A 24,337-nucleotide genomic window follows, 5' to 3' on the forward strand; every position below is an offset into this window, starting at 1 on the left:
ACAAAAGGTGATACATAATCTCTCAACAGTTAATTCTTCTTGTCCTCAGAATTTTCTCTTGCCTAATACAACTGGGTGATATAAACAACCAAAGCTAAGTTGCCTCAGGAGTTCTCACATTGAAATGAAGAGTTTTAAAGGCACACACACACAATGATCAAATCACTTCCTTTTTGTAACAAGTCAGGTGAAAGAAAGAAAAATTTAACTGATCTACTATTCAGAACCGGGCCACTCTCTTTGACTTCCTGTCCAAGGTAACTACCTTCTTCACTTTGGCCCTGGCTGGAGGGGAATGTGACTTCAGGCAGAGAGCACACGAAGGCCACCATTTTGTAAAGATCATAGGAGATACAACAAGAGAAGAAGTGAGCTGCTCAGGTGCAAGGAAGGGTGAACATCAAAAAAGGAGCAAAGACAGTGAAGAGTGGACTGCTTTCTCTGAAGCTTACCTGAGTTCCTTTGGTTGAGAAATCAAGGCTTGAAATCTCAAGATCAAAAGCTTACTTTTGACAAAATCAGTGCATATTGGTTTTAGTTGGAAATACCATAGAAGCAGCTTTTCTGGCAACCAATCTGTTTCCCTTATACAGTATGCAACTATGTGTGAAAATAGCTCATGAAACCCTTCAAAGAAATCTTCAGGAGTTTAAGAAATAACTATATGGAGTGAGGGGGATTCTAATGTTTCATATGAAATCCTTTCTACCAGAGTCAAGTTACCCCAGGTAGTACTTAGGTTAGAAGTGAAAAAGAAGCTGGAGGCCAAGTCCAAGTTCTAAGATGTGAGGCCAACTGAAACGGAAGGAAAATTACTATTGCTGTACTTGTTAAATGTAAGATTTGAGAAATCAAAAAACTCGGAAAAAACAAGACAATGGAGGGGGACCTTCATCAGCCGGAGCAGCTAACACCAACTGAAGAGGCTTAGGATTATCCTTCGAGCAAACAATGCATCAGGCAGGATAAGGAACTGGGTCGGAGTTTGTTTTCTCCCTGGACCTCCTGGTCTGAGTTGCAGAAGAGAATTCCATCACTTACTATAAATGAAACAAATCATATTTAAAATGGAGTTGACTTTGAAGTAGAGAAAACTTGGAATGGAAGGAGTTCTGTGCCCTTTACAGTGCCACAGATCCCCTAAGGAAGAGTTACAGTCAGTGATTTCCAGGTAGAAAAGTAATAGGGCATTGAAACCAACAACCCTGAATGAGATAGAGAGAAAACTGTGTCTGATAATACTGCTCAGAATACTCCTAATAACAGTCAAGTTTATTGAATATTATCAGGCAGATACACTGCTGAGTCCTTTTATAAATTGATTCTAGTAGGCTGCCAAGAAGCATCCCGGATATTCTCGTTATACAAAGTAGAAAATGAGGCCTAAGTGGTTTGTCTTAGGTCACATTAGGTAAGCCGGGTAGTTGGGCTCCAGCACCCATCTCACCTCTTAATATATTACATAATTGCATAAATTCCAAAAACTACTTAGCCCAGTATTCAAGGCTAAGGCTCTCTGTACTCCTCCTCCTTCTGCTAGCTGAAACCTCATTTATTTGTTCCCTTGCATAGCAGAATTTCTAGGCGTCACCGAATACTCACACTTGGATTTTTCTCTCACTCTCTCTTAACCTGGCAATAATCTGTCTTCCATCCCTGTCACTTTACCTAAACGGCTCACTTTACCTATAAGTCAGCAATGACCTCCACATAGTAAACCCAGGGGTCAATTCCTGGCCTTGAGCTCATGTGAGCTGTAGGTAGGATCGGACATGACAGTTACTCTCTTCTCTTTGATTGCCTGTCTTCACTTGACTTCTGGCACCTCACAATGTCATTATCCCAAAAGTCACTTCTCTTCAATCTCTTTTGCGGGTTCTTTCTCTTCATCCTAACCTCTAACATCAGGCATCTCCAAAGCTCATCTCTTGGTGATTTTCTGTACCAGATCCACATTTACTCCTTTGGTGATCTCATGCAAGCTCATGGTTAAAGTTAAAAGTCACGTATGTGCCACTGATCACAGCCCAGACCGCTCTCCCGAACATCTGCACAGATAGCTGCCTATTTGACATTGTCACACGGATGTCCAATAGGCACTTGAAATCAACACACTCACAATGGAGCTCCTGAATTCCTAACTACTCAGAATACCTGATTTACCTTCACCTTTCCAATTTCTGGTGTTGGAAGATTCATACTTCCAATTAGTCAAGTCAAAAGTCAAGTCTTCTTATTTTTTTAATGTTTATTTTTTGAGAGAGAGAGAGAGAGAGATTGAGATTAAGCATGAGAGGCGGAGGGACAGAGACAGAGGGAGACACAGAACTTGAAGCAGGCTCCAGGCTCTGAGCTGTCAGCACAGAGCCTGACGCGGGGCTCAAACTCCCAGACTGCGAGGTCATGATCTGAGCCAAAGTCAGACACTTACCTGACTGAGCCACCCAGGCGCCCTGTGATTAGTCTTAACAAAAAAATGCATTCTCCTTCTCTCATACCAGAAACGCTATAGGCTCGAACTTGAAAACTATATCCAGAATCTGACCACGTCTTATCACTGCACAGTTACCGCTCACACCAACAGTGCCCTGTTTCTCTCTCAAAGATGTCTTAAACAATGAATTATAGTTGTCCTAGTACAAGGCCATGATCTCATTCCCCATCCCTGTCCCAGTGTTGGATTCCATCTATTAGTTTTACCTGTTTCACTCCACTCCAGCCCTGCTGGTACCCTTGCTAACCTTTGGTAAACCAGGTGCACCACTGCTTTGGGGACTTTGTTCTAATCATTCCCTCTGTCCAGAATGCTCTTCTCCCAGATACATACATGGCATGTTTCTGACTTCCTTCAAGCTTTTGTTCAGTTATTAGATGTTCAATGAAAGCCTATTTACTACTACAGTGAACCTATCACTTCACCCTTCATCCCACTTACCCTGTTCATCTCTTTTCTGGATCCATTGCACTTAAATCCTTTCAAAATATTAGAAAATTATACTTATTTTTATTTAATTTATTATTTTGTCCACTGATGTATCTCAAGGGTAGAACATGCCAGGCACATATGCAGATGCCCAGTACATATTTATTGAATGAAAAAACAAACCACATATATGCTAAAGACAGAAATCATTAGGCCTCCTTAGACTTCCTTTTTATTTTCCTGGTTCACGGTCTTTCCTCTTGTCCTGATCCTTCTGCTTGAAACAGACATTGTCAAAAGGTCTCACCTTGGTTCAGAAAACCCCCCTCCCCCTCACCTCTCTCCCTCCCTACTCAACAGGTTAAGAATAAAACAGACTAATAAGTGGAACACAGAAACTCTGAAATTATTATTTATAATTTTCCAAAATCAGTGGTTAAAGTGAAAGATCCATGGTGTTCTCACCCAATTGCCTTGTAAATGCCTGGCACTGAGTCTTAACCACTTAACCTATAACTCAGGTTCACTTTTAAAACTGCCCATTGTTTAGATGCAAAGGAATCCCTGACCAATACTGCCACCTACTGATCAAGAAGGAGAGAAATCAGTACAAGGAGGCAGAAAATGAAATCCAGTTTAACAAAAATTAGGAAAAGACAATGAAAACTTTCATGAAGTCAGTAAAATAGACTGGTTTTCCCAAAGAGCGATAGCTAGGAGTTTACATTGAATTCTATAGAGCAATAATCAAAGACTGTGTACTTGTAAAAAAAAAAATGACAATGATCCACTTCAGAAAACAGGAAACCTCTTTGAAATATTAACAGGGCAACAAGTCTATAAACACCAGATCTTCAACTTTTCAACCGCAACTAAGAATTAAGATGTTTGAGATTCATAAAAAATATATTTGCTGTTTTTATTGTCCCTCACATACAAACAAAAACTAATGTACCACAAGACTTAAAGTTCACTAGGGGGAAAAAAAACACTATAGAAAAAATATCTGGGTTAATTCCAGGGCATTTATATTTGAGGCTCTATACTAAGTTTCTCCTCTTTAGAAGTATAGACAGACATCTTTCTTGGTCAATATCTTAAAGGATGTTGTTCAATATCAATGAACACATACCATGAGTTCCAAGGACTCGAAATGAAATGGCATCTTCATATATACTTACCAAGATCTGGTATTCTTTTCCTTACCAAAAGCCTCTTGTGTTTCCCTCCCCGCCCCCACATATACCAGGGGAATAGTAAATGTGGTAAAAAGTTAGCTGACATAGGCTTTAAGCAGCCATTTACCTAATCACTATATTCACTTTTTTTTTTTTGAAGTTGTGTACTCCCTAAAATGTCTTAAACACTTATTTGAGTTTATATCATCAATTTCTTTCAATAACTTAAACTCTATTAATAATACATTTTGAGAAATTAATATATACTGTCAAAATCAGAAACAGAATATAACATGGTTTTAAAAAAATCCCAAAGAACTCAAGTTTGCTCAAGGAAAAAAGGCAGGAAACCATTTTAGATCTTCCGCATGTCTTCCCACTTAAAAAATGACGCAGGAGAAAGAGGAGCATAAAAGAAGTGGCTTTTAGCAAAAATAAAAATATAAACAACAATTCAGCACATTCATAAACATACAGGATTAAAATAATGCCAAGAGAAGATAATTTAGAAAAATGCATTTAATTATAAAAATCTTTTAAATAAAAAAGCAATGGCACAAATCACCACAGTGTTATTGAAGTGATCAGATCCACAGGCTTATGTTCTTATAACAACGTGCTAAAAATTTATGACTGTTCTCATTAACAGCATTTTCCCTCCTAATTGGAGTGACATCAAGAGCTTCTGAGAATGTGTAATTGTCCCTAAAATACTACTAAAAGTATCATAAACACAGTCTGTGCAACACTCATTTACATCACCTTTTATTTACTACACTCTAAACTCATAAAATATTGAACATCTCTCACTTCGTTCCTCTTATTTACAGTTCAGGGGCTCATCTATTGTCACAATATGGTTTGTGCACTAAAATCCCTGGGAATAGTACTTTCCACAGCATTTTTAATAAATTTACTCTGATTATCTAAAGTGAGTACACAAACAAAAGCTTGTTCTTATGACTGTGTCATACTCAGAAAAAATAATTCTTCCTGCAGCCTTATTTATGAGTTAGAAAAATCCCTCTTTCAGTAGAATATATTCTCAACCATTACTGGATTATACTATCATGCATATGTATACTAATATGACAATAGGTAAAGCCAGCTAGAACTTCATAAATTTCAGTTAGAAGAATACAGCATACATGAGGTGATCTGGCTTTCACTGTTATCCATAATCCAGTTATTCGACATGGATATATTTTAATCATTCTTAGTATATAAACATTGAATAGTTCAGTAATAATTGGCAGTTTCTGACAGGCTTATTTTCTTGATAGTGGATACGGTTCTGTGCACATACGTCAGATGAACTGAAAACCACGCAAATCACTTCATGTGATACAGCAGGAAGAAGTGGGATGTTATTGTTTGAACAAATGATTCAGAGAGCAGAATATTAACATGGGATAGTGACAGGAATCCTGTTGAAGTCCGTCTCTTTTAAGATGTATTGTCTTCACGACTTGCCAGATATCTGGTATTTGTGATCTTTTTGGTTAAAAAGCAAACCGGAGTTGAGGGAAGGCAGACAAGAGGAGGAGAAAAAGGAGAAAGATCACAGATTACTAGGCGTATGATTTTAGGAGAAAACAAGTGAGAGGGAGGACAGGACGGTTTCACATAAAACAAGTGGTCACAGCTGGGCACCTTTCACACAGCAGAATGGTCTCCAAGCTAATTAACTCCCCTTCCTCTCACTCCAGAGATACTTGGGTGCCCATCATATTATTAATAATGAACATAATTCCGGCGGCAGCACAAATCTCTAACTTTTTAAGGCTTCAGAGTGTCATTATTCAGTAGTCGGGTACATTTGAACAAAGAGTCCTGCCATTTCTTTTATTTCCACTCTTGACCCAGCAAGTATACCAAGGAAGTCCTCGTGGGTATTTGCAGCTTCAGTCTCCTATGATGGCTTTGACTTTATAACCCACTCTGCGTTGGGGTTGAGCTGATACAGGTCCTTCATGTAAGTGTCCTCATCGAGGCAGCGTTCTCCTAGCAAAGAGACTTTATTGTATCAGTTGAATACGGTACAGAAGCTGGGGTGCGATTTTAAACTTCTTCCTCGTGGTTTAACTCTAAAATCTTAGACTTCAAAATTATCACTCATCCTTTCCCATCTCCCATAATATTGTAAGACTTGGCCAAAATGTTGAAAAAGTCAACATAGTAGTCTTTCTCTAAAGGAAAGTTTTTCAAATTAATTTAGGAAGTTGAAAATACTTTGTGTGAGGGGCTTTGGTTCACCAAAAGCTTATTCACCGTTATTAAGAGTGGCAATAGTTTGCGATCTACCGAAGAAACAACACTTCATTCTCAATATCGAATAGTAAAAAGCAAGATTAAGTATGTAAATATTTAAATAATCCTTGCTAATAGAGTTAACAGTTCCAGGCTTCTGACAGAGTTGCTGTTTATTTAAATTTTAAGAGTGAGTCTCCATACTCCCACATTAAATTTTCAATATTGGCCAACATTTTTACGTCCCAGAAAAAAATTCCACAAAACTTATCTTAAAATTTTCAATTATTATTTTGAATTAAACACCATTTCATTTAGTATTTAACAGTTTCACCTGTATCATTTTCAAGGGCTAAAAGAAAGAGAAAAAAAAGGATATTTTACATTTTCATAGAGAGGAGTACAACCCACTGATAACTGAAAAGGAGCATATAAAATATAAAGCACAGTCAAAATTAATCCACTTATTCTATTTTGATTTCCTAAATTACCAGCCTGTCTGTATTCGTATGTGTATATATCTGCGTATGTGCGTTTGTGCGTGTATTATTTAGTAGGCAATCAACAATGGCAAAAATAACTTATGCTTTCACTAAAAATACCCAGGACTGAGCCATAACAAAAATGTAATCCTGGCTTTAAACAAGCACAGCTACTTCCTTTATTAAGATGTGATGTAAGCATATAAAAAGGAAAGAAGTTCTGAAAAACTTCATTATCATTCTAGAAGTTGCTACTATTTTAAGGGAATTTGTCCTTGCTGAGGTTCAACATTAGATGGGCATTTGCACAGAGAAGCTCAAATAGAGCCTGTAGAGAAGAGTCAGACCACTGAAAAAATCCACACTATTCATCAGCTATCTACGGTGCACTATATGTAACTTCTAATTTCTTTTTTTCCCCCCAAAGATATAAATAAGAAGCATGGGCAATGTCGAATCCGCATATGCGATACAAAGAGAAACAAAATGTGCTTACCAATATTTCCTCCGATTTCATACAAAAAAACTTCCCCTTTCTTAAGAGTCTGGGCAATCCCACTATTAGGGACAAAACAAACTGATTAGTTGTATCATCAAACAGCTTGCAAGTAAATCACTTTAATGTGCTTGGGGAATTCTAGCTTGTGTGGAAAATTCATAACTTAGACACACTGTAATTATCTAACATTTGTATTTTCCCATCTGTTAAGTGTGCCAAGTAGGTAATAAAAATGTCACACCTGTAAATTAAAATAAACAAATGGACTCATACATCTGAAGACAAAATAATAAATCAGCATCTAAATTTGTAAAATTAAAAAGAAAGGGAACATAACACTTTAGCTACCAATACAATTATTAACATGATCAACTACTTTGCATGGGGGCCCAAAAAGTCCTCATCAAACCATAAAAAGAAATGTTTCCATCTTAGTTTTCACACTGCACTTATTCAACCAGTATTTGTCATGTGTTTGCTTTGCTTTGCTGACAACTCCAACACTATGCAAGATGAATGTAAAGAATAGGGCAGGGTTCATAGCCCTCCCTGTGCTGGCCATCCGAGTACAGGACTCACATATACTCCAAGTAGAAGCAAATATTCATTATGAAGGCTTCACAAGTAAGAGATGCATTTACAGACTCATGCTCTTCAAAGAATAAACTCTTCCAGAACATCAGGTTCAAATAATAAAAGTTGGTAAGATTCAGTGGTTTTCAAAACTCTATGAATTACCGAAGAAGCCTGCTAAAAATTCAGACCTGGAGTTCTAGAAACTCTGGTGTTTGTACGTCTACAAGTCCAAGAATCTGCTTTCCAAATGCTCTCTAGCGGGCTGTGGTGCCCAGAAAGGTTTGTGAACCGCTCTTGCAAGGCCCCAAACACACACTCCCTGGAATTGCAGGGAAAAGCAGATCTGACTTTTACTGAAACCATTATGAAAACTATGGTACAGCAGAAGCTGTCCTAACCAACCATCCGATGACTCACCTTGGTTATCCAACTCCAACCACTCTGTTGTCTGTGACATGCTAGACACTTAGGGCTTCATACGCGCTCACATTTAAGACCCTAACCGAGAGACAACTCACTTTTTTTCGAAACTGGTATATGCTTGTTTTCAAAATTAAATAATTACTTACAATATGGTATGTAACCCAATACACTAGGAGTCTACTGAAAGAGTCATTATTTCTATGAAGACCAAGCTGAATGTTTTGGGAGACTTGATAAGAAAACGAAAAAACCAAAAACGAAAAACCAAAAACCAAAAACCACCTAGTCAGGCATTGTTCCACTTTAAAGAAACCTCAACTGGATTTCCTGGTAAATCTAAGGTATTGCATAATGCTAACCAACAAATCCATAATTAAAGAAAAGGCAACAGTCTTTATCAAGACTGGCGAGTAAATGTGAAATTTACTGTATATTTACTTCATGTCATTCATGTGTTGTTGTCTTTGGCGGAGAAAGTAGGGGTGGAAAAAGAGGAGGAAGGTAAGGTTCCCAACTGCCCCTACACTGGTGGAATCCAGGTGGCAGAAGAGGGGAATGTGGTGCAAGAGAAAATACATATAAACCCCTACTGAGAATTTCACTTGTATGACCCAAACAGACCGTGCTGTGTGCTTCATGGCCATTCTCCTAGTTCGTTATCACAGGACTGTAATCCGGGTCCTATTACGGTCTACTTTTACACATGAAAAACTTGAGACTTAAAACAGATTACAAAACTAGCTTAAAATGAAACAGAAAACTTGGCACTCGGATCCAGATTATCTCCCTCCAGTATCCCCAAGCATAAAGAAAGGAGCTGAGGAATGATTGGGGGTTTGAGGGTGGGCAATGGATAGAGAAGTTTACCAGACTTTCCTCTGAGTGCAGCAGGATGGCGAGAAGGGAGGAGGTAGAAAAATGGACCCCACTTGAGGGGGCCAACAAATTATTATTTAATAAAAGCATCCCAACCGGAAACTCCAAATAGGCAGAGGACAACTGCCACAAATCCAGTGCCTTCTATAACAGTATGCCTACCACTACCATGCTATCCTTTAAATATTAAAGTCACGGTTCAATATATTGTGCAACTTCATAGTCATGTATTGCATCATCTGCAAGCACAGCAACAAAAGTACAGACTAAATTGAACACTTGGATCCTAAAAGTAATTGCTGTATAAATTAACTCTATCTAGCCTGAAAGAGCGGCTTCTGTCTGCAGTGTGGCCGGATCTCCAGGTACCCACTCCAGGAGAGGACGGGCAGAGGAAGGGGATTGATTTCATGAAGCAGATGCCCCCTTTAGGGAGCAAAGACATCTGAAAAATTCCAACTGCTCCATGCCTTCATCCCCTAAAACTCCATCTACTCCCAGACTCTGCACCAATGGCCCCAGATCCGTGATGGTTTCTAGATCCTGGTGAGTATGGAGAGTGTCTCAAGGGAAACCTTTGGAGACGAAAACACACCTTCAGAATTCAGCACCATCACCTACGAAATGCGTGACCTCACAAAGTCTCGGTTTTCTTATCAGTGAAACAGAAGTAACATTCGTGCTTACTTCACAGTACTGTTGAGAGGGGAGTTTGTGCTGGCTTACCAAAAGCCCAGATATTACCAATAAGCCTCTCTTCTAGTTCATCACCATCTGTTACTGCACAGGCTCATCTCTTCTCCCAATTTATAAGCCCTGAGGGAAGATACTTTAAAGTATATCTTTATACCTCTTCCAACATCTAGCAGAGGGCCCTAAACAGAGCCCAGACATATTGAATACTTGTGGTATTGCATTAACATTGGAGAGGTTTTGGCAGAAGACTTCACTGATGCCCTTGAACACTAGAATGCAGAGATGAAATTCTATGGAAGGCTAAAACAGAAAATTCATAAGCTGAGATGCCAGTATCCCGGATTTCCCTGAATTGTAAAAAAAAAAAAAAAAAATTAATTTTCAGTGAGTGGAGATGAGGGGGACACGGAAAGCCCAATACACTTGTTAAACCTCCAAAAACATAAAAAAGGGTATTGTAAAATATTTCAGAGAGTGTATGCTCTAAAATCAGCAGAGGGGGACAATAGCTTTCAAAGGACTCCTCCTACCCCATCAGCCCCAGAACAAAGGAGGCTGGGTCGTCCCTAAAGGGAAGGCGTGCTCTATGTCCTGGAGACTCCAGAGCTCAAGGAACTGGTTATCCTCTCTCAATTCGTTATACCTTGGTTTTTTTGTTTTGTTTTGTTTTCTGTTTTTGAATTTAAGCATTTCTTTTTGTTACAGTTCATAGAAAAAGTTGTATTTTTTTTATTTGTTTGTTTTAAACCCACTGTATCCTACTTAGTGATTTTCCTAATGGCCCACACACAGTAATTAACCTCCAGTCAACATATTCTGGAAAGAATATTGAGGGGTCTCACGTGCCAAGGCCACGGCAGGCACAGGCGCGCTCAGATATCCTGCCTGAGACGGCTCCCCTTGCGCATAAACTACCTCAAATGAACTCAAGTCATTCCAACGGTCTCGTTATCAAGTCTGTTCTTTTCTGCTGGGAAGATGAAATTTTGAAGCACTTCACATCACCCATAGTTTTTTTTTTTCTTCTTTTTTTAACAGGAGGGAGAGAAAGAGCGCGCGCGTGCGAGTTATATCGTGGAATGATTAAAACAAAACAGGCCTCTACCTTTCTTGGCTGAGAAACCTGGCAAGGACATCACTGGCTTTTAGTTCTTCAGTTAGCTGTATTGCCATGGAAACTTTCGAAAGATGGGGAGCTTGCACTCGAATCACTCCCTGAGGAATGTCAGCCTGCAAAGCAATAATGACACTGGAACAAAGCTGGCGGCAGCTGGAACATGTAACTCTGTACAATGCATTATATGGGAAGTGTGCTTAACTACTACGCATTTTACTTCACTACATAAAAACCTTAACTACTGTATAATGTAATTTGCTAAATTACATCAAACCTCAAATATCCTCTTAATGGTGATAGGGGAACTTTATAATGCCTATGCAGTAATGCTTAATTATTTTTAAAGATGTAAAGAATGACAGCAATAACCATTACTGCCATATTAAGTGCTGATTTCTGAGTATTATCTACTAGAGAGTGCTTCTTCATGCAGCAATTTATGAAATTGAATCAGAAAGAAGTTACTTTGTGTGCTATTGCAATGCATGCGTTTAAAAAAAAATCTTCCTGTGCATTGACAAAATTTCACAGAAATGTTTGTTCCTGGGAGTATTTTTTAAAAATGGCACACACGTTCCTATACATTTGGTTTGTGTCTGCCCCTCTCTTGGCTAGTAAGCTTCCACTGTGACCACACACTCTGAACTGATGATGACCAATTCTAATTCCTTTGCCTATAGATGTTAAGAACTGTATGTTTAGTGAGATAATGAAAGATTGTGAGGACTGTCATATCAAAGTATCAGCTATGACACCTGACATATTAGGCTTAATTAATTTCTAATGGTTCCACTACAATAAACAATTTATTATTTATAACTATATGCCATGAACAGGCCTGAGAACAAACAGCATGCATAAATTATGTTTAAAGATAACGCTTTAAATGTTACAAAACCTTGTTTCATTAAACTAAAATTTACTGGGGCACCTGAGGGGCTTGGTCAATTGAGCACCCCATTTCAGCTTAGGTCATGATCTTGCGGTTCATGAGTTCAAACGCCACATTGGGCTCTCTGCTGTCAGCACAGAGCCTGCTTTGGATCCCCTGTCTCCCTCTCTGTGCCCCTCCCTTGCTTGTGCTCTTTCAAAAATAAACAAACATTTAAAACAAAACACTAAGATTTCCTAAGTATTGATTGAGTACCAGGCACTGTGCTAGGTCTACTTACTTAGTAGATAAATAAGACACAAATCTTGTAGCAGACAGTATTTTCTGTGCTCACAAAATGATTTTGTTAAGGTACATGGTCTTGAATTGCTTCCCCCCAACCCCCCCCAACATAAAGCATGGAAATACCACACATGGAACCAATGTGACTTCTTTTAAAGTTCAACAAAAATAACACGGCTTTAGAATCAGGCTACAACAAAATGTAGGCATCCCCCCAAAAGATTTACACTTGCTTCGCGGTAACGAGTGAAATGTAGCACCAGAATAACAAAGAAAAGAAGCAATACTCCTAAAACCGAAAAAGGAGTGTGGGATTATGTAAGACCATAGCTTTGCTCCCCAAAGGGCTGCAAACACCTGTTACATCTGCGGAGACACCACAGGGGGCCTCATGCCAACCTGCGAAACCCTGCTGCCCTCACCTGACCACTCAGTGAGGGGCCACGGGAGCACTCCCTCCCACGGAAGACAGTGCGTTCCAGGGCTGCCCACTTGCCAATCTGCTAGGAGAGGGACTGTGTTCCTAGTGTCCTTTAACTGGTCTTGCTGAGGAAATGTGCTCAGCCCCATCCTTGAAGGATGTCCCAATCCCAACCCACGCCCAGACCTCTCAACGCCTGCTTCTCTCCCATCCAGCCTCGCCCCTTGGCTTGGTCTGTTGACTTCCAATTTCTGGGGCACATTTTTGGCCTGATAACTTTGTCTAGTTTCTGACCTCCACCTCACCCGTAGGGCGCAAATCTAAGTTACCTTTTTCCTTGATTCTGTGACAATTTACTTTCACTTGTAACATGTGGAAAATGAGCTGCTCCTTGCAATGGATGGGGCATTTAATGGGCTAATGTGCCTTTTTTTTTTTTTTCCAAGGCAGATATTAAATCAGTGGTGTATCTTCTAACTCAGGGATTATGCTACATGAACTTTTGCCTTGGGTTTCATCTCTAGGCTGTATCCTGCTCTGGTCATTCTACCTGCTGGCCTGGCCTTCCCTATTACCTCACAGGAGGCAGAAAACAAGAAGCCGACAGACAACATGAATGTTGGAGTGAAATTGTAATAGCAACAGTTGAAGCACAGAGTCTGTGTCCATAAAACCCTAATCCACCTTGTCCACTCAAGTGAGAAACAAATACTGGCATTTTGGTTGGATTGCATTATTATTACGACGACGACGATGACGATGATGATGATGATGATGATGGGCCTTGAGTGGCAGGCTAGGGTTTGCAGATACCCAGATACTTTATGCTGATTTAGCAAAGTTAGGAAATCTGCTTGACTCATAATGTCAGATATCCTTACATACAGGTTTTCTTTGGCAAAAATAATAGTGACAAAAACTTCCCAGAATTACATCTTATCCAACCCTAAAATATCAAAAAGGCAGGCAAATCTGTGCCGATATTTAAAGTGAAGATGATAATAATTTTTTATATAGAGAGGGTCTACAATGAATGAGTTATGAAAGCAAAAGGATCCAGAAAAATACATTGTCATTGAGAGTTCAGAGATAGGACAAGCTCCCTCCGTTGTCTGCCTTTCCCCCCACTATGGTCCCACTATGGGACCCACAATGGTCCTGTGGCACCATTCTATTGTTTGGATTAAAAAGGCCAATCAAATTTGCTACAAACACCCAGGCTTTCCTGTGTTCATGCACGTTTTACTCCTCTTCTGCAATATCTTCTGCTACCAATTTCTTAAGGCCCAACTCACATATATCAAACTCCATAGAACCTTCCATGATCTACAGGGTCAAAAAGAATCTCCTCTTTCCACTGAAATTGTTTTGTAATGGAATTCTAATATATGACACCTGTGTTCTAGTTACACGCCACATATCTGAGTCACATCTGTATATCTGTAGCCAACTATCAAGTGTTTATTGATTAAATGAATCACTCAAAAACAGTTCTGAGAATGCTATGCTAACATTATAGCATTTCTCTAGAATAAAATAACATATACCAATGTGTATTGCCTTGATAGCAAAAAAAAAAAAAAAAAAAAGGGTTTAGGAACATTTTCTTTAAAAAAAAAAAAAAAGTTGCCTCCATGTACCACATGGTATTTCCTCTACAGAGAAGAGACAGGAAGGGAAAGAGAGGAAGGAAGGAATTAAGTGTCATAAGGAATACTTCAGCCAGTTACTCCTGCAGGGAGTCACCAACATTTGCATGCATTTGCCTGAGGATTCCACCACTTTTCCCATAAGGCACCTCATGAAAAACTGAAGGCCTCGAATACTGTGGTTGTGGCCTACGCTTTCTACTTGAGTTCAGAGACCGTGCTTTAGAGAGTCCAGCCAGGCTTCCTTATAACTCACAGCACTGGGGTCAGTGTGGTATTGGGGGGTCACACCCCAGAGCAGCACATCTGACACAGGAATCCAGCGTCTCTCCCATAGTTAGGAAGGAAGAGGACCACGGACTAGCTTCTCAGGCACTTGAGAAGTCTCATGTGTAGGTGAAATGTTAGGTAATCTCCGTATTATGGCTTTGCCAGCAGATGGGGAGTGGCATGCATACAGACTCCTTATCACTGTGAAACTACACTTTCTCCCACCTTTCCCTGAGTGAGCAGGGGATGAAGCTAGGCCAGTTTTGGATCAGCTTGAATGCTGCCGGAACTACCAACTCATTTCACATAGAAGTCGAGTATCAGTGCCTGGGAAAACCTTTCCATTGGGCCAATGATGGCACATAGCACCTTCCTAGGTTGACTGGCCACACTCCCTGACGACTATGGAAACTTCTAGCAGGGAAGGCGTGTGTGTGTGTCTATGTGTATTTATGTGTGCTTGCATGAGTGTGTAGGACAGAAACACTTCAGTGTTTGTTTCTATAGTAAGACATCCCATCCAAATTCTCACAACGATATACAGATGCAGAGTCTGACTCACTTTGAATCTGCCATGCCCTTCACCCTTGGAGAAAAAAAAAGTGTTTAACCGGTAGATATAATGGTTAAACATGAAGAGTTTAGAAGTTGTTTCTGGAAACTTTTTCTTTTTTTCCAGATATCTTGACAAGTGCGGTCAAATGATACTTACTAAAGATGGTAAACAATAAATGATGCCAAAGCTCTAGTGTATGACAATTACTATTAAGCTCCAGAATCATGCTGTATCAAATACTCAAGCCATTAGTATACTAATTACATTGAGCTGCCAAGCTTTGAATAGACACAACATGCCTGATCATTAGAGCAAACAGTCTGTTCTTAAACTTGAGCCATAATAACTGAATCTGTGAATAGTATAATCTTTGTAATTTTCCTGTTTCACATTTTTTGGTCTTAACAGCTGTGACTCTTATTTTTTTTTAAATGTATTTATTTTTGGTGTTCTGGTGAGCTGAAGTTATGTGATGTAGAGCAAGACCGAGGAAGAGCAGTATTTCACTAACACACCATTAAAATTTTGTCACAAAGGATTTTACAACTTACAAAATAATAATTTCTTATGCATGCAAAAGCTGTTATAATGGAAAAAATTATCTCATATATGGTCCTCACATGTTTTATATATGGAACTGAAGTATATTTTTAAAAAACATGATTTTATTATTTGGTGAAATAAAAAATGATTTCAATATTTCTTCATAACATGTTGATAAACACTGCATTGCTCTTAGTTTTCTACCCTAGATTAGAAATTCAACGTCAAATCTTTAAAATGGATATATTTTTTTTTTGCGTTAAAAACTAAGTGACATGTAAAGCTGACATTTTAATGCTACAGAAAACCTTTTTATCTTCAAAGGGGCAAACTGGAAATATAGCTTTCTTAAGAAAAAGGCCAGATATAACACATATTTTAGAAAATTAAAGACATTTTAGCAAGGTGTCTTAAACTAAAATGGCATATTCATCACCTTACTCTAACTGGAGGTAGAAATATGGAAGCCATCCTCTGCTATCTTGAACTGCCTCAGTCCTGATTATAATTGGGCCTTTATCATCCAAATGCTTAAACTTTTATCCAACTCACAGATTCAGAGAACTGTAAAGAAGGATCTGAAATAACTTCTGAAATAATAAGCATTTAATTTACAACAAAATTAAGTTCTGATATTTTTCTCTTCTAATATAGTATTTTTTATGCACTATAAAATCAAAAAAACATCTTAAAAAAACAAGATTTTGTGCTTCATATTGTAATTTGATTTTTCACATGGGTCCCCAAGTAGATCCAGACACTGTTTCCAGACCTGAAGCAAAGGCTTAAAACAATACCTGCAATGATGCTCTGGGTCAGAGCCGTTAAACGAAACCAGAAATGGAATTATAAACAGACTTGTGACCAAAGACGGGCGGCCCATGATACAAACAGCCCAGAATCTACATCACACTGCTGCCAACTCCAAGATTCTTCTGAAAAGAATGGCAGAAAGTGCAGCAACAGATTTCTTTTCCATGTCCGAAATCCTAAACATTAAAAGGTTACCAGATCATCTTGGACTTTTAGCAAGTCACGTAAGCTCTCTAAAACTTGAGTCCCTCAACTGTAACTTACGGGTGTGACACAAGATCATCCAGAGTTAACACTGAAGTTAAACCACAGAAGGAACATTCGCTCTACCAATGGAGACGTGAGCAAGCTCAGCTTATTTCATGGAATCTCTTTCTCATAAACATGCAGCTTCTGTTTACTTTGAAAGGTGAGCTTGAATGACAGTAGAAAAAAATCATACAAATCTAAGTCCACAATGAACTTGAAACCTACACAATTCAGCAGTTCATAACAAGATGCTCATCAAAGCAAGCTGTCCTAGACCCTTATCAGGCAGAGATGCAATCTGAGATAATTATGAGTGAAATGATGGAATGCCTATGATTTCCTTAAAAAAACAAAAAGGAGAAGTGTGAGAGACAGGATGGAATGAGATTAGAAAAATAGGTTTGATCACTGGAGATGGGTTTATGGCTGTTTTCATGAACAGGTAAGAAAAATTCCATAACAAACAATTAAATATACGTTTACACACATATAAATACCAAATGGGGGGGGGGGGATCACACTTATAGTTTTTGTACAATACATATGCCAAGGTCCTGCTCTGGGAGATTCTGATTCAGTGCGTCCAGGGAGTGACCCAGTCAGGTTTTGTAAAAAATGATACTACAAATGCTCTTATTACATACTTTGGATGAGATACTATTAACCTGGTCTTACCCTTCATTTTATGGAAGAAATTAAGACCCAGAGAGAGAAAATGATTTGTCATTAATGTCTCACTGCTGGCAGAACTAGAGCTATATCCTCAAGACACGAGTTCGAGAATGAGATGTGGTTGGTGCCTGTGTGCATGCATTTGTGTGAGACATCAGTTGCAACTGCAAGTTGAAGGCTATCAGAAAGTGATGATTTTTAACGGCCTACAAAGTGAGAACTGACTTTTCAAATGCAAAACGCTCTGGACCTCCATCCAATGTTAACCTTACTCGGCCTCTATCGCACTACTAACCACGCCCTTTCACCCACTTGACTCTTCCTCGTGGGGCTTCTAAGATGCTATAATCTTAACTTTCTCTGGCTTCCTATCATTTCTTGGTCTCTTTTACCAGCTCCTCTTCCATGGCCCACCGCTAAAATACTGGATCCTTTGGCTTTAACGGCAATCTCTCTGCTAATCCCAAAAGCACACCTCCAGCTCTGGCCGCCCTCTGAGCTTCCAGCCCATGTAGCCAAAGTACTGTCACACCGGCAAGTCAACTGCAAACGTCAAAAACTGACTACCTCATCAAAAGTGTGCTCCTTTTGCTTAATGCTTTAACTCAGTGATATAATTACCCAAAGTAAAATCAGTTGAGTCTTTCTAGATTCCTCCTCATTCTACACTCCTCATATCCAATTAGTTTCTACATCTTGTGGGTCATTCTGGCTCACATGTAATACTTCCTTCCAATCCTTCTGCTGGGTGTTGGCATTGGCCAGGAGGACTATGATAAAAGCTATATATTAAACATATGTTAATAGTGGCTGTATAGGGGTGGCTGGGTGGCTTCATTGGTTAAGCCTCTGACTTTTGATCTCAGTTCAGGTCGTGGTTTCACAGTTCATGAGATTGAGGCCCACACTGGGTTCTGCCCTGACAGCACAGAGCCTGCTTGGGATTCTCTTTCTCCTTCTCTCTCTCTCTGCTCCTCCCCCACATGTGCTCCCTCTCTCTCAAAATAAATAAACTTAAAAAAATAAATAATGGCACTATTGCATTTTCATTGTATTACTTTAGCCCTAGACTAGGATATATATCCTTCTCAGAATTTTTCTGTGATATTAAAGAAATAGAGAATAAGAGTAAAGACACCCAGATTTAAGGATATATAGATTTGGATTCAAATTCCAGCCCTACCATTTCCTTTTTAGATAAGCTTAAGTTATTTAAGATCCCTGATCCTCACTTTGTCTGTAAAAAATGAGACAACTGCACCTCATACTTCAATGAAACTGCACCATGCCTGATCTCTGGCAAGCATTCAAAATTATGATACTACCCCTTAAAAATATGGCAATATTCATGAATTTGTAACTTTTCTTCAACATATTATGAGTATCTTCTGATGTCATATATATACACTTGTATTTCCATGGTATTTCATTACACAGATATGCCGTAACTCGTGTAACCAATCATCTCCACCCTTTTGGATTACTTCTAATTCTCGTCAGTATACGGAATATGGCAATGAACTTAAGCATAACTATTTACATGGCTATGTTATTATTCCCTTTAAAGGAATTTCTGAATACAATGAAGAGCATGGTTTTCAGGCCTCTGCCACATGCTAACTGCTCTCCAGAGGAATTCTACCAATTTATGTACTCCTATCATCAATGAAATTAGCTGGCATCTCCTGCCTAACGTCCCATTTTTCACTGCTCCAATCTTTCCTTCACCTGACATCGCAGCAACTATTTATTTTTACCTTAGAGAGAGAAAGTGCACATGAGTGGGGGGAGAGGGGCAGAAGGAGAGGGAGAGAGGGAGACAGGGAGACAGGGAGAGAGGGAGACAGGGAGACAGGGAGAGAGGGAGACAGGGAGAGAGGGAGGGGAGGGGAGGGGAGGGGAGGGAATCCTAAGGAGGCTCCATGCTCAGCACACAGCCTGACACAGGTCTCAATCCCATGACTCTGGGATCATGACCTGAGCTGAAATCAAGAGTCGGACGCTCAACCAACTGAGCCACCCAGGCACCCTTACAGCAACTATTTTAAAATTTACACATAATCATGTAACTCCTGTGGTCACAGCTTTCCTCAGAATAGAAGCAGGCTCCCCCTAGTGACGGATCCTGGCCTTCCTTCTGCCCCTGCTCTCCATGCACCTCACTGGCCAGTATGCCCTAACCTTCCCACTAAACACATTCAAACACTCCTCCTTATTTATCTAATACACACCTTACACTCAACACACCCAGACTGAAAACTGTGATCACCCCATCAAGAGGACAATTCCAGCCTTCTAATTTCTCAAGCCAAAACCTTGAAGTCATCTTTTACTTCCTTTTCCTACAACTCTTATCATTTCAACTTGAAGAAATTCCAATGGATCTAACTTCAAAAAACACAGAATCTGACCACTTCCTCTCCAGGACTAACATCCTGGTCTCTCACTTGGATTAAGATGTGATCCTCTCCCCATCTCTGTTGACTCTCCTATAGTCTATTCTCAACACAATCATCCAAGGGAACATTTATTTTTTAGTTATTATTTTTAAAATAGATTTTTTAATTTGAAAAAGAGAGAGAGGGAAAGTGCACAAGCAGGTGTGGGACAGAGGGAGGCAGAGGGAGACAGAGACAGAGACATACAGAGAGAGAGAGAGAGAGAGAGAGAGAGAGAGAGAGAGAGAGAGAGAATGAATATGAATCTCAAGGAGGCTCCACACTCAAAACATAGCCCAACCCGGGGCTCAATCCTAGGACGCCAGGATCATGACCTGAGCCAAAATCAAGGGTTGGATGCTCAACTGACTGAGCCACCCATGCACCACCCCCCACCAAGGGAACATTTTAAAACACAGATTTTCAAGCCTTTGCTCAAACCCTGCAATGACCCCATTTCACTCAGGATAAATTCAAATTCCTAAAGATGTAAACCACTTCCTTGGTACTAAGGAGGCATTTTATTAGAAGAACCACTGAATTTCTCAGAAAACAAAAACAGCTAATACATGATAAAACGAAGATTTAAATCCTAAGTCTTAAAATGACAATATGGCTTCTAACAAGTACAGAGATAATTCTCAGACCAACTCTCAACTAATGAACTCAACGTACAAACTAAAGAAATCCAAGTTAACACAAATCCTTTGTAAATAACAAAATCATGTAAACGTTTCATCTCCAAAACACAACTTTTAAATTTTTATCTAAAGATTTAGTTTTTTTTTTTAAATGTTTATGTTTGGGAAAGCGCAAGCTTTAGAAGGGGCAGAGAGAAGGGGACAGAGGATCTGAGGCGGGCTCTGCACTGACAGCCTGACAGCAGTGAGTCCAGTGTGGGGCTCAAATTCACAAACTGCAAGATCATGACCTGAGCTGAAGTCGGATGCTCAACTGACTGAGCCACATAGGTGCCCCTAAAGATTATTTAAAAGGTACAGCATAAATGCTTTCTTGGATATATAACATACCTCAGAGAATCACGTTATAACCACCTTACAAAAAAGACAGGGCTATGAAGTCACCTGAGTTAATATGAATAAGCAGAGCTACAAAGCAAAATGATATTCACATATTTGTAATAGTGTTAGAGTAAATGTTCTCAATTAAACAAAAATGAAATGTCAAAAACCCTTTCTAATCTATAAGATCAAGCCTCCCCCCCACAAAAAAAATTGAACACTGTTTACAATTCCCCTTAATTAAATTTTATGTTCTTAAAGATATTTTAAAATTTGACCAAAAATACTTAATGCCAAAAATTGTTATTTCATAGTGGTGAGAGCTATAAATATAGAATATATATATACACATACATACGTACATATATTTTTTCACAATTACTAGATCCCTAAGTAGGCCAAAGCCAAAAAAAAATCAAAGGCTGATAATTGCATTTCCACATTATTCCACAAGATGTCAGCATGTAACTGAGTAACCTCAGTGGTGGTGCTGGTTGTGCAGGGTGTCTCCACCTTAAACAGAACAATAGAAACCCTTTCACATCATGATCTTAAGTTAGAGCTTTGATAACTCACTTCTCCAATGTGTTTTCATGTAGTATATTTTCTTATCTTAAACCCAATTCTTCATATATTCTTACAGCGGTTTATAAATGCTCGTATTTAGAAATTTCTTTTGTGAACATTTTAATTTTCTTCATTCCAACATAAATCTCACCAAATTCTTCCAGAGATCCAATTAAGAGCCTTTAAGTACTTACTGAAGTCCAGGAAGGATCCTGGTCATAACCAACCATTGGTCTGTTTGTCTGGGTTATTTTCCCCCATTTTACAGATGAGGAAATTGAAGACAAAAGATCAGTGATTCATAACAGGGACTCTTCCCTCAGTAGAGATTACACATTCAGTGGGCAACTGGAGTCTGCAGAGTCCTTTGTGTGGGTGGGTGGGTGTTGAGACATTCTCGTCTTGCTCTTTTCCTTTGTTTCCCATTAACAGCTCATATGCTGAGTCACCAACACCTGAGCAACTGTTAATACTGATTAATAGAAACACAGTTGCCATTATTGAGGCCTTTACCTTCTAAGTAGTACCAATGCCCCGGAAGAGGTAGAAAGTCATACTACAGAAACATATGAAACACTTTTCTTGTATGATAAGTAAAAACAATACTGAAATCTGCATAAATACACATCTTCAAGTTTTTCTTACATCGTTTGTACTCTTATCTTGCTTTTCATATTTTTCTCGGTCATAAGCCATTTTCTTCAGCAGTTTCTTCATGGCTTTTTTATCTTTTTTATGATTTTCAGTATTTTGCTTTCTCACTTGGTTGACAATAAACTTGGGAATCTATGGAGAAATAAAATCAAGTTTGGGAAGGAAAAAGAAATGGCACAATTTTGAACTATGGAAATAATTATTTTTTAAATTTAGAGAGAAGTAAAGGTTTTGTCTATTTAATAAGACTATGCCATTTTACACTTACTCTTCATGAAATTTGCAAAAACGCATCTCTTTCTCATTCACTATGAGAACACAGCATCCACATGAAATAATTTACCTCCCATTGTGTAAGTAAGGTTCAGAAAGAGGCTTGGTAAAGTTCAAGGTCATAGTGGCTATCTTCTATGCCTCATATGCCAAAATTAGAGACTGCCTGACATGAGGTGACTGGCATTAAGGGCCACCACCTTGATGGTTGGTCCCTTTAGCGGCCACCTGTCAACAATCTAGCCCTTAGCTAACCTGCAGTCCCTTCTAATAACTAGCCAGCCTCACTTGTTAAAAGGGAAAGAAAAACTCACCAATAAATGCTGAGAGTTATCTAGCAACAATCTAGGAACAAATGATTCTCAGAAATTACAATAGCAAAAAGAAAATATTTTAGAAGTTACCAAATTGAAATAACGAACCAATCCTGGCATTTTAAAAACGGAGATTCGGTAAGTGGACATTTTTTTTTTTAATTTCAGTGTAGTTAACTTACAGTGTTCTATCAATTTCAGGCGTATAGACATTTTTTTAATTGCACTTGAAATCACCTCTGTTGGTTAGCTTAAGGAAAATACAACCATAAAAAGTCTTTAGAATCTAGGTATCACTCATTATCAGAACTTAAAGAGATATACTTACTGTCCATAGAAGTTTTTGATACTTAATCAATAAGTGCATGATATTAGCTGTCCCAGCTGCCATTACAAATTCTCGCTGTTCGCTGCACTTCAAACCCAGTGCGTGACACATGAAAAGATTTGGGGCCATGACCATTGCTACATTCATAGTTGTCATCTTATTTTTGTCTCTATTGTCTATAACTCTTTGGAGAAATTCAAGCAGGGCCTAAAACAGAAATAGCTCTTTTGAGATTTGTGTTCTCATGAAGATAAGAGATTAAAGCACTGTAGCATATGGGATTTTTACTTAGTTAAAAAATAACAAGTTGTGCATAACCACAGTCAACTAGCTACATCCAATGGGCCTTGTCATCAACAGTTCCCCATTTGGGTAACGAACTCCAGGATGGTCCGAGGTGGTGCTTTGTTTCTACCAAGGGCTATGGCCCTGGGGAATGAGGCGGGCAGGACACACATCTGAACTAGGCAGCTAGCTGGGAGAGGAATGGAGGCAGATGTATCAGACCTAGAACCTACCAGAGCCACGGAGCACTGAAAAACAATTTAAAATATCATAGTAAGATGCACTTGCTTCAGGAAGAGCTTCGCTTTTATCTTTAGGAATTCAATATATATATGTATATATTCAATATATTCAATATAATATATATTCAATATATTCAATATATATTCAATATAATATATATTGAATATATTCTATATATATATTGAACTATGGAAATAATTATATATAAATATATACAAATAAATATAAATAATACATATATAAATAATATATATAAATAATATATATATAATATATATAAATAGATATATATTTATATATAAATATATAAATTATATATATATATTATATATATATATATATATTCCCTTAGAATGGCTTTAAGGTACTCAATAGCTAGCTGACATGAAATCTAAAAAGAATGGAGACTGTCACATGGAAGAAGGGGGAATGGAGAGACAAAAAGAGAAGAGAGTTTTGAAAAACTGAATGTGTAAATAAAAAGGAACTTCTCACCCCAACGGGTTGGTGATGCCACCCACTTCCCACCTCTGTTGGCAACACTCCTGTGTCCTCTGAGCCTACCCTCCATAAAGGCCACAGGAGCTTACTTCACCCTCCTCCTTTCAGTTCTTCTTTTCCCTTTATCCTTGATTTTGGTCTCAAACAATCACCATAATAACTACACAAGTATTCAAAGTTTTCTGAGTGAGGGAGAGGTTGCTTTAAGCACATCGCCGATGTCACCTCACTTACTCCTTACTGGAGACAGAGGCTGTAATTATCCCCATTTTACAGATGAGCAAACAAAGTGTAAGAGAATGTAAGTAATGTGCTAGAGGTCATAGAGCTGGCCAATGCTGGAGA

At 38.7% G+C, this 24,337-nt stretch overlaps 1 protein-coding gene across 2 annotated transcripts in view; it reads right to left on the minus strand.

The window, feature by feature from the left end:
• Positions 1-4,602: 4,602 nt before the first annotated feature.
• Positions 4,603-24,337, minus strand: part of ARHGAP18 (Rho GTPase activating protein 18) — a 123,323-nt gene continuing 103,588 nt past the window's right edge. The window contains exons 11-15 of one of the 2 annotated variants that reach the window (XM_047859627.1): positions 22,964-23,170; positions 22,040-22,180; positions 11,009-11,133; positions 7,330-7,391; positions 4,603-6,105 (exon numbers count right to left, since the gene is read on the minus strand). In XM_047859627.1, coding sequence (XP_047715583.1) covers positions 6,014-6,105; positions 7,330-7,391; positions 11,009-11,133; positions 22,040-22,180; positions 22,964-23,170 — 627 coding nt within the window. In that variant the 3' untranslated portion in view covers positions 4,603-6,013. Of the gene's footprint in view, positions 6,106-6,709; positions 7,392-11,008; positions 11,134-22,039; positions 22,181-22,963; positions 23,171-24,337 lie in introns of those variants that run through there. The other variant, XM_047859626.1, reaches the window with a different exon arrangement.

The sequence above is a fragment of the Prionailurus viverrinus genome, chromosome B2, assembly GCF_022837055.1.
Source record: "Prionailurus viverrinus isolate Anna chromosome B2, UM_Priviv_1.0, whole genome shotgun sequence".
Lineage (NCBI taxonomy): Eukaryota > Metazoa > Chordata > Mammalia > Carnivora > Felidae > Prionailurus > Prionailurus viverrinus.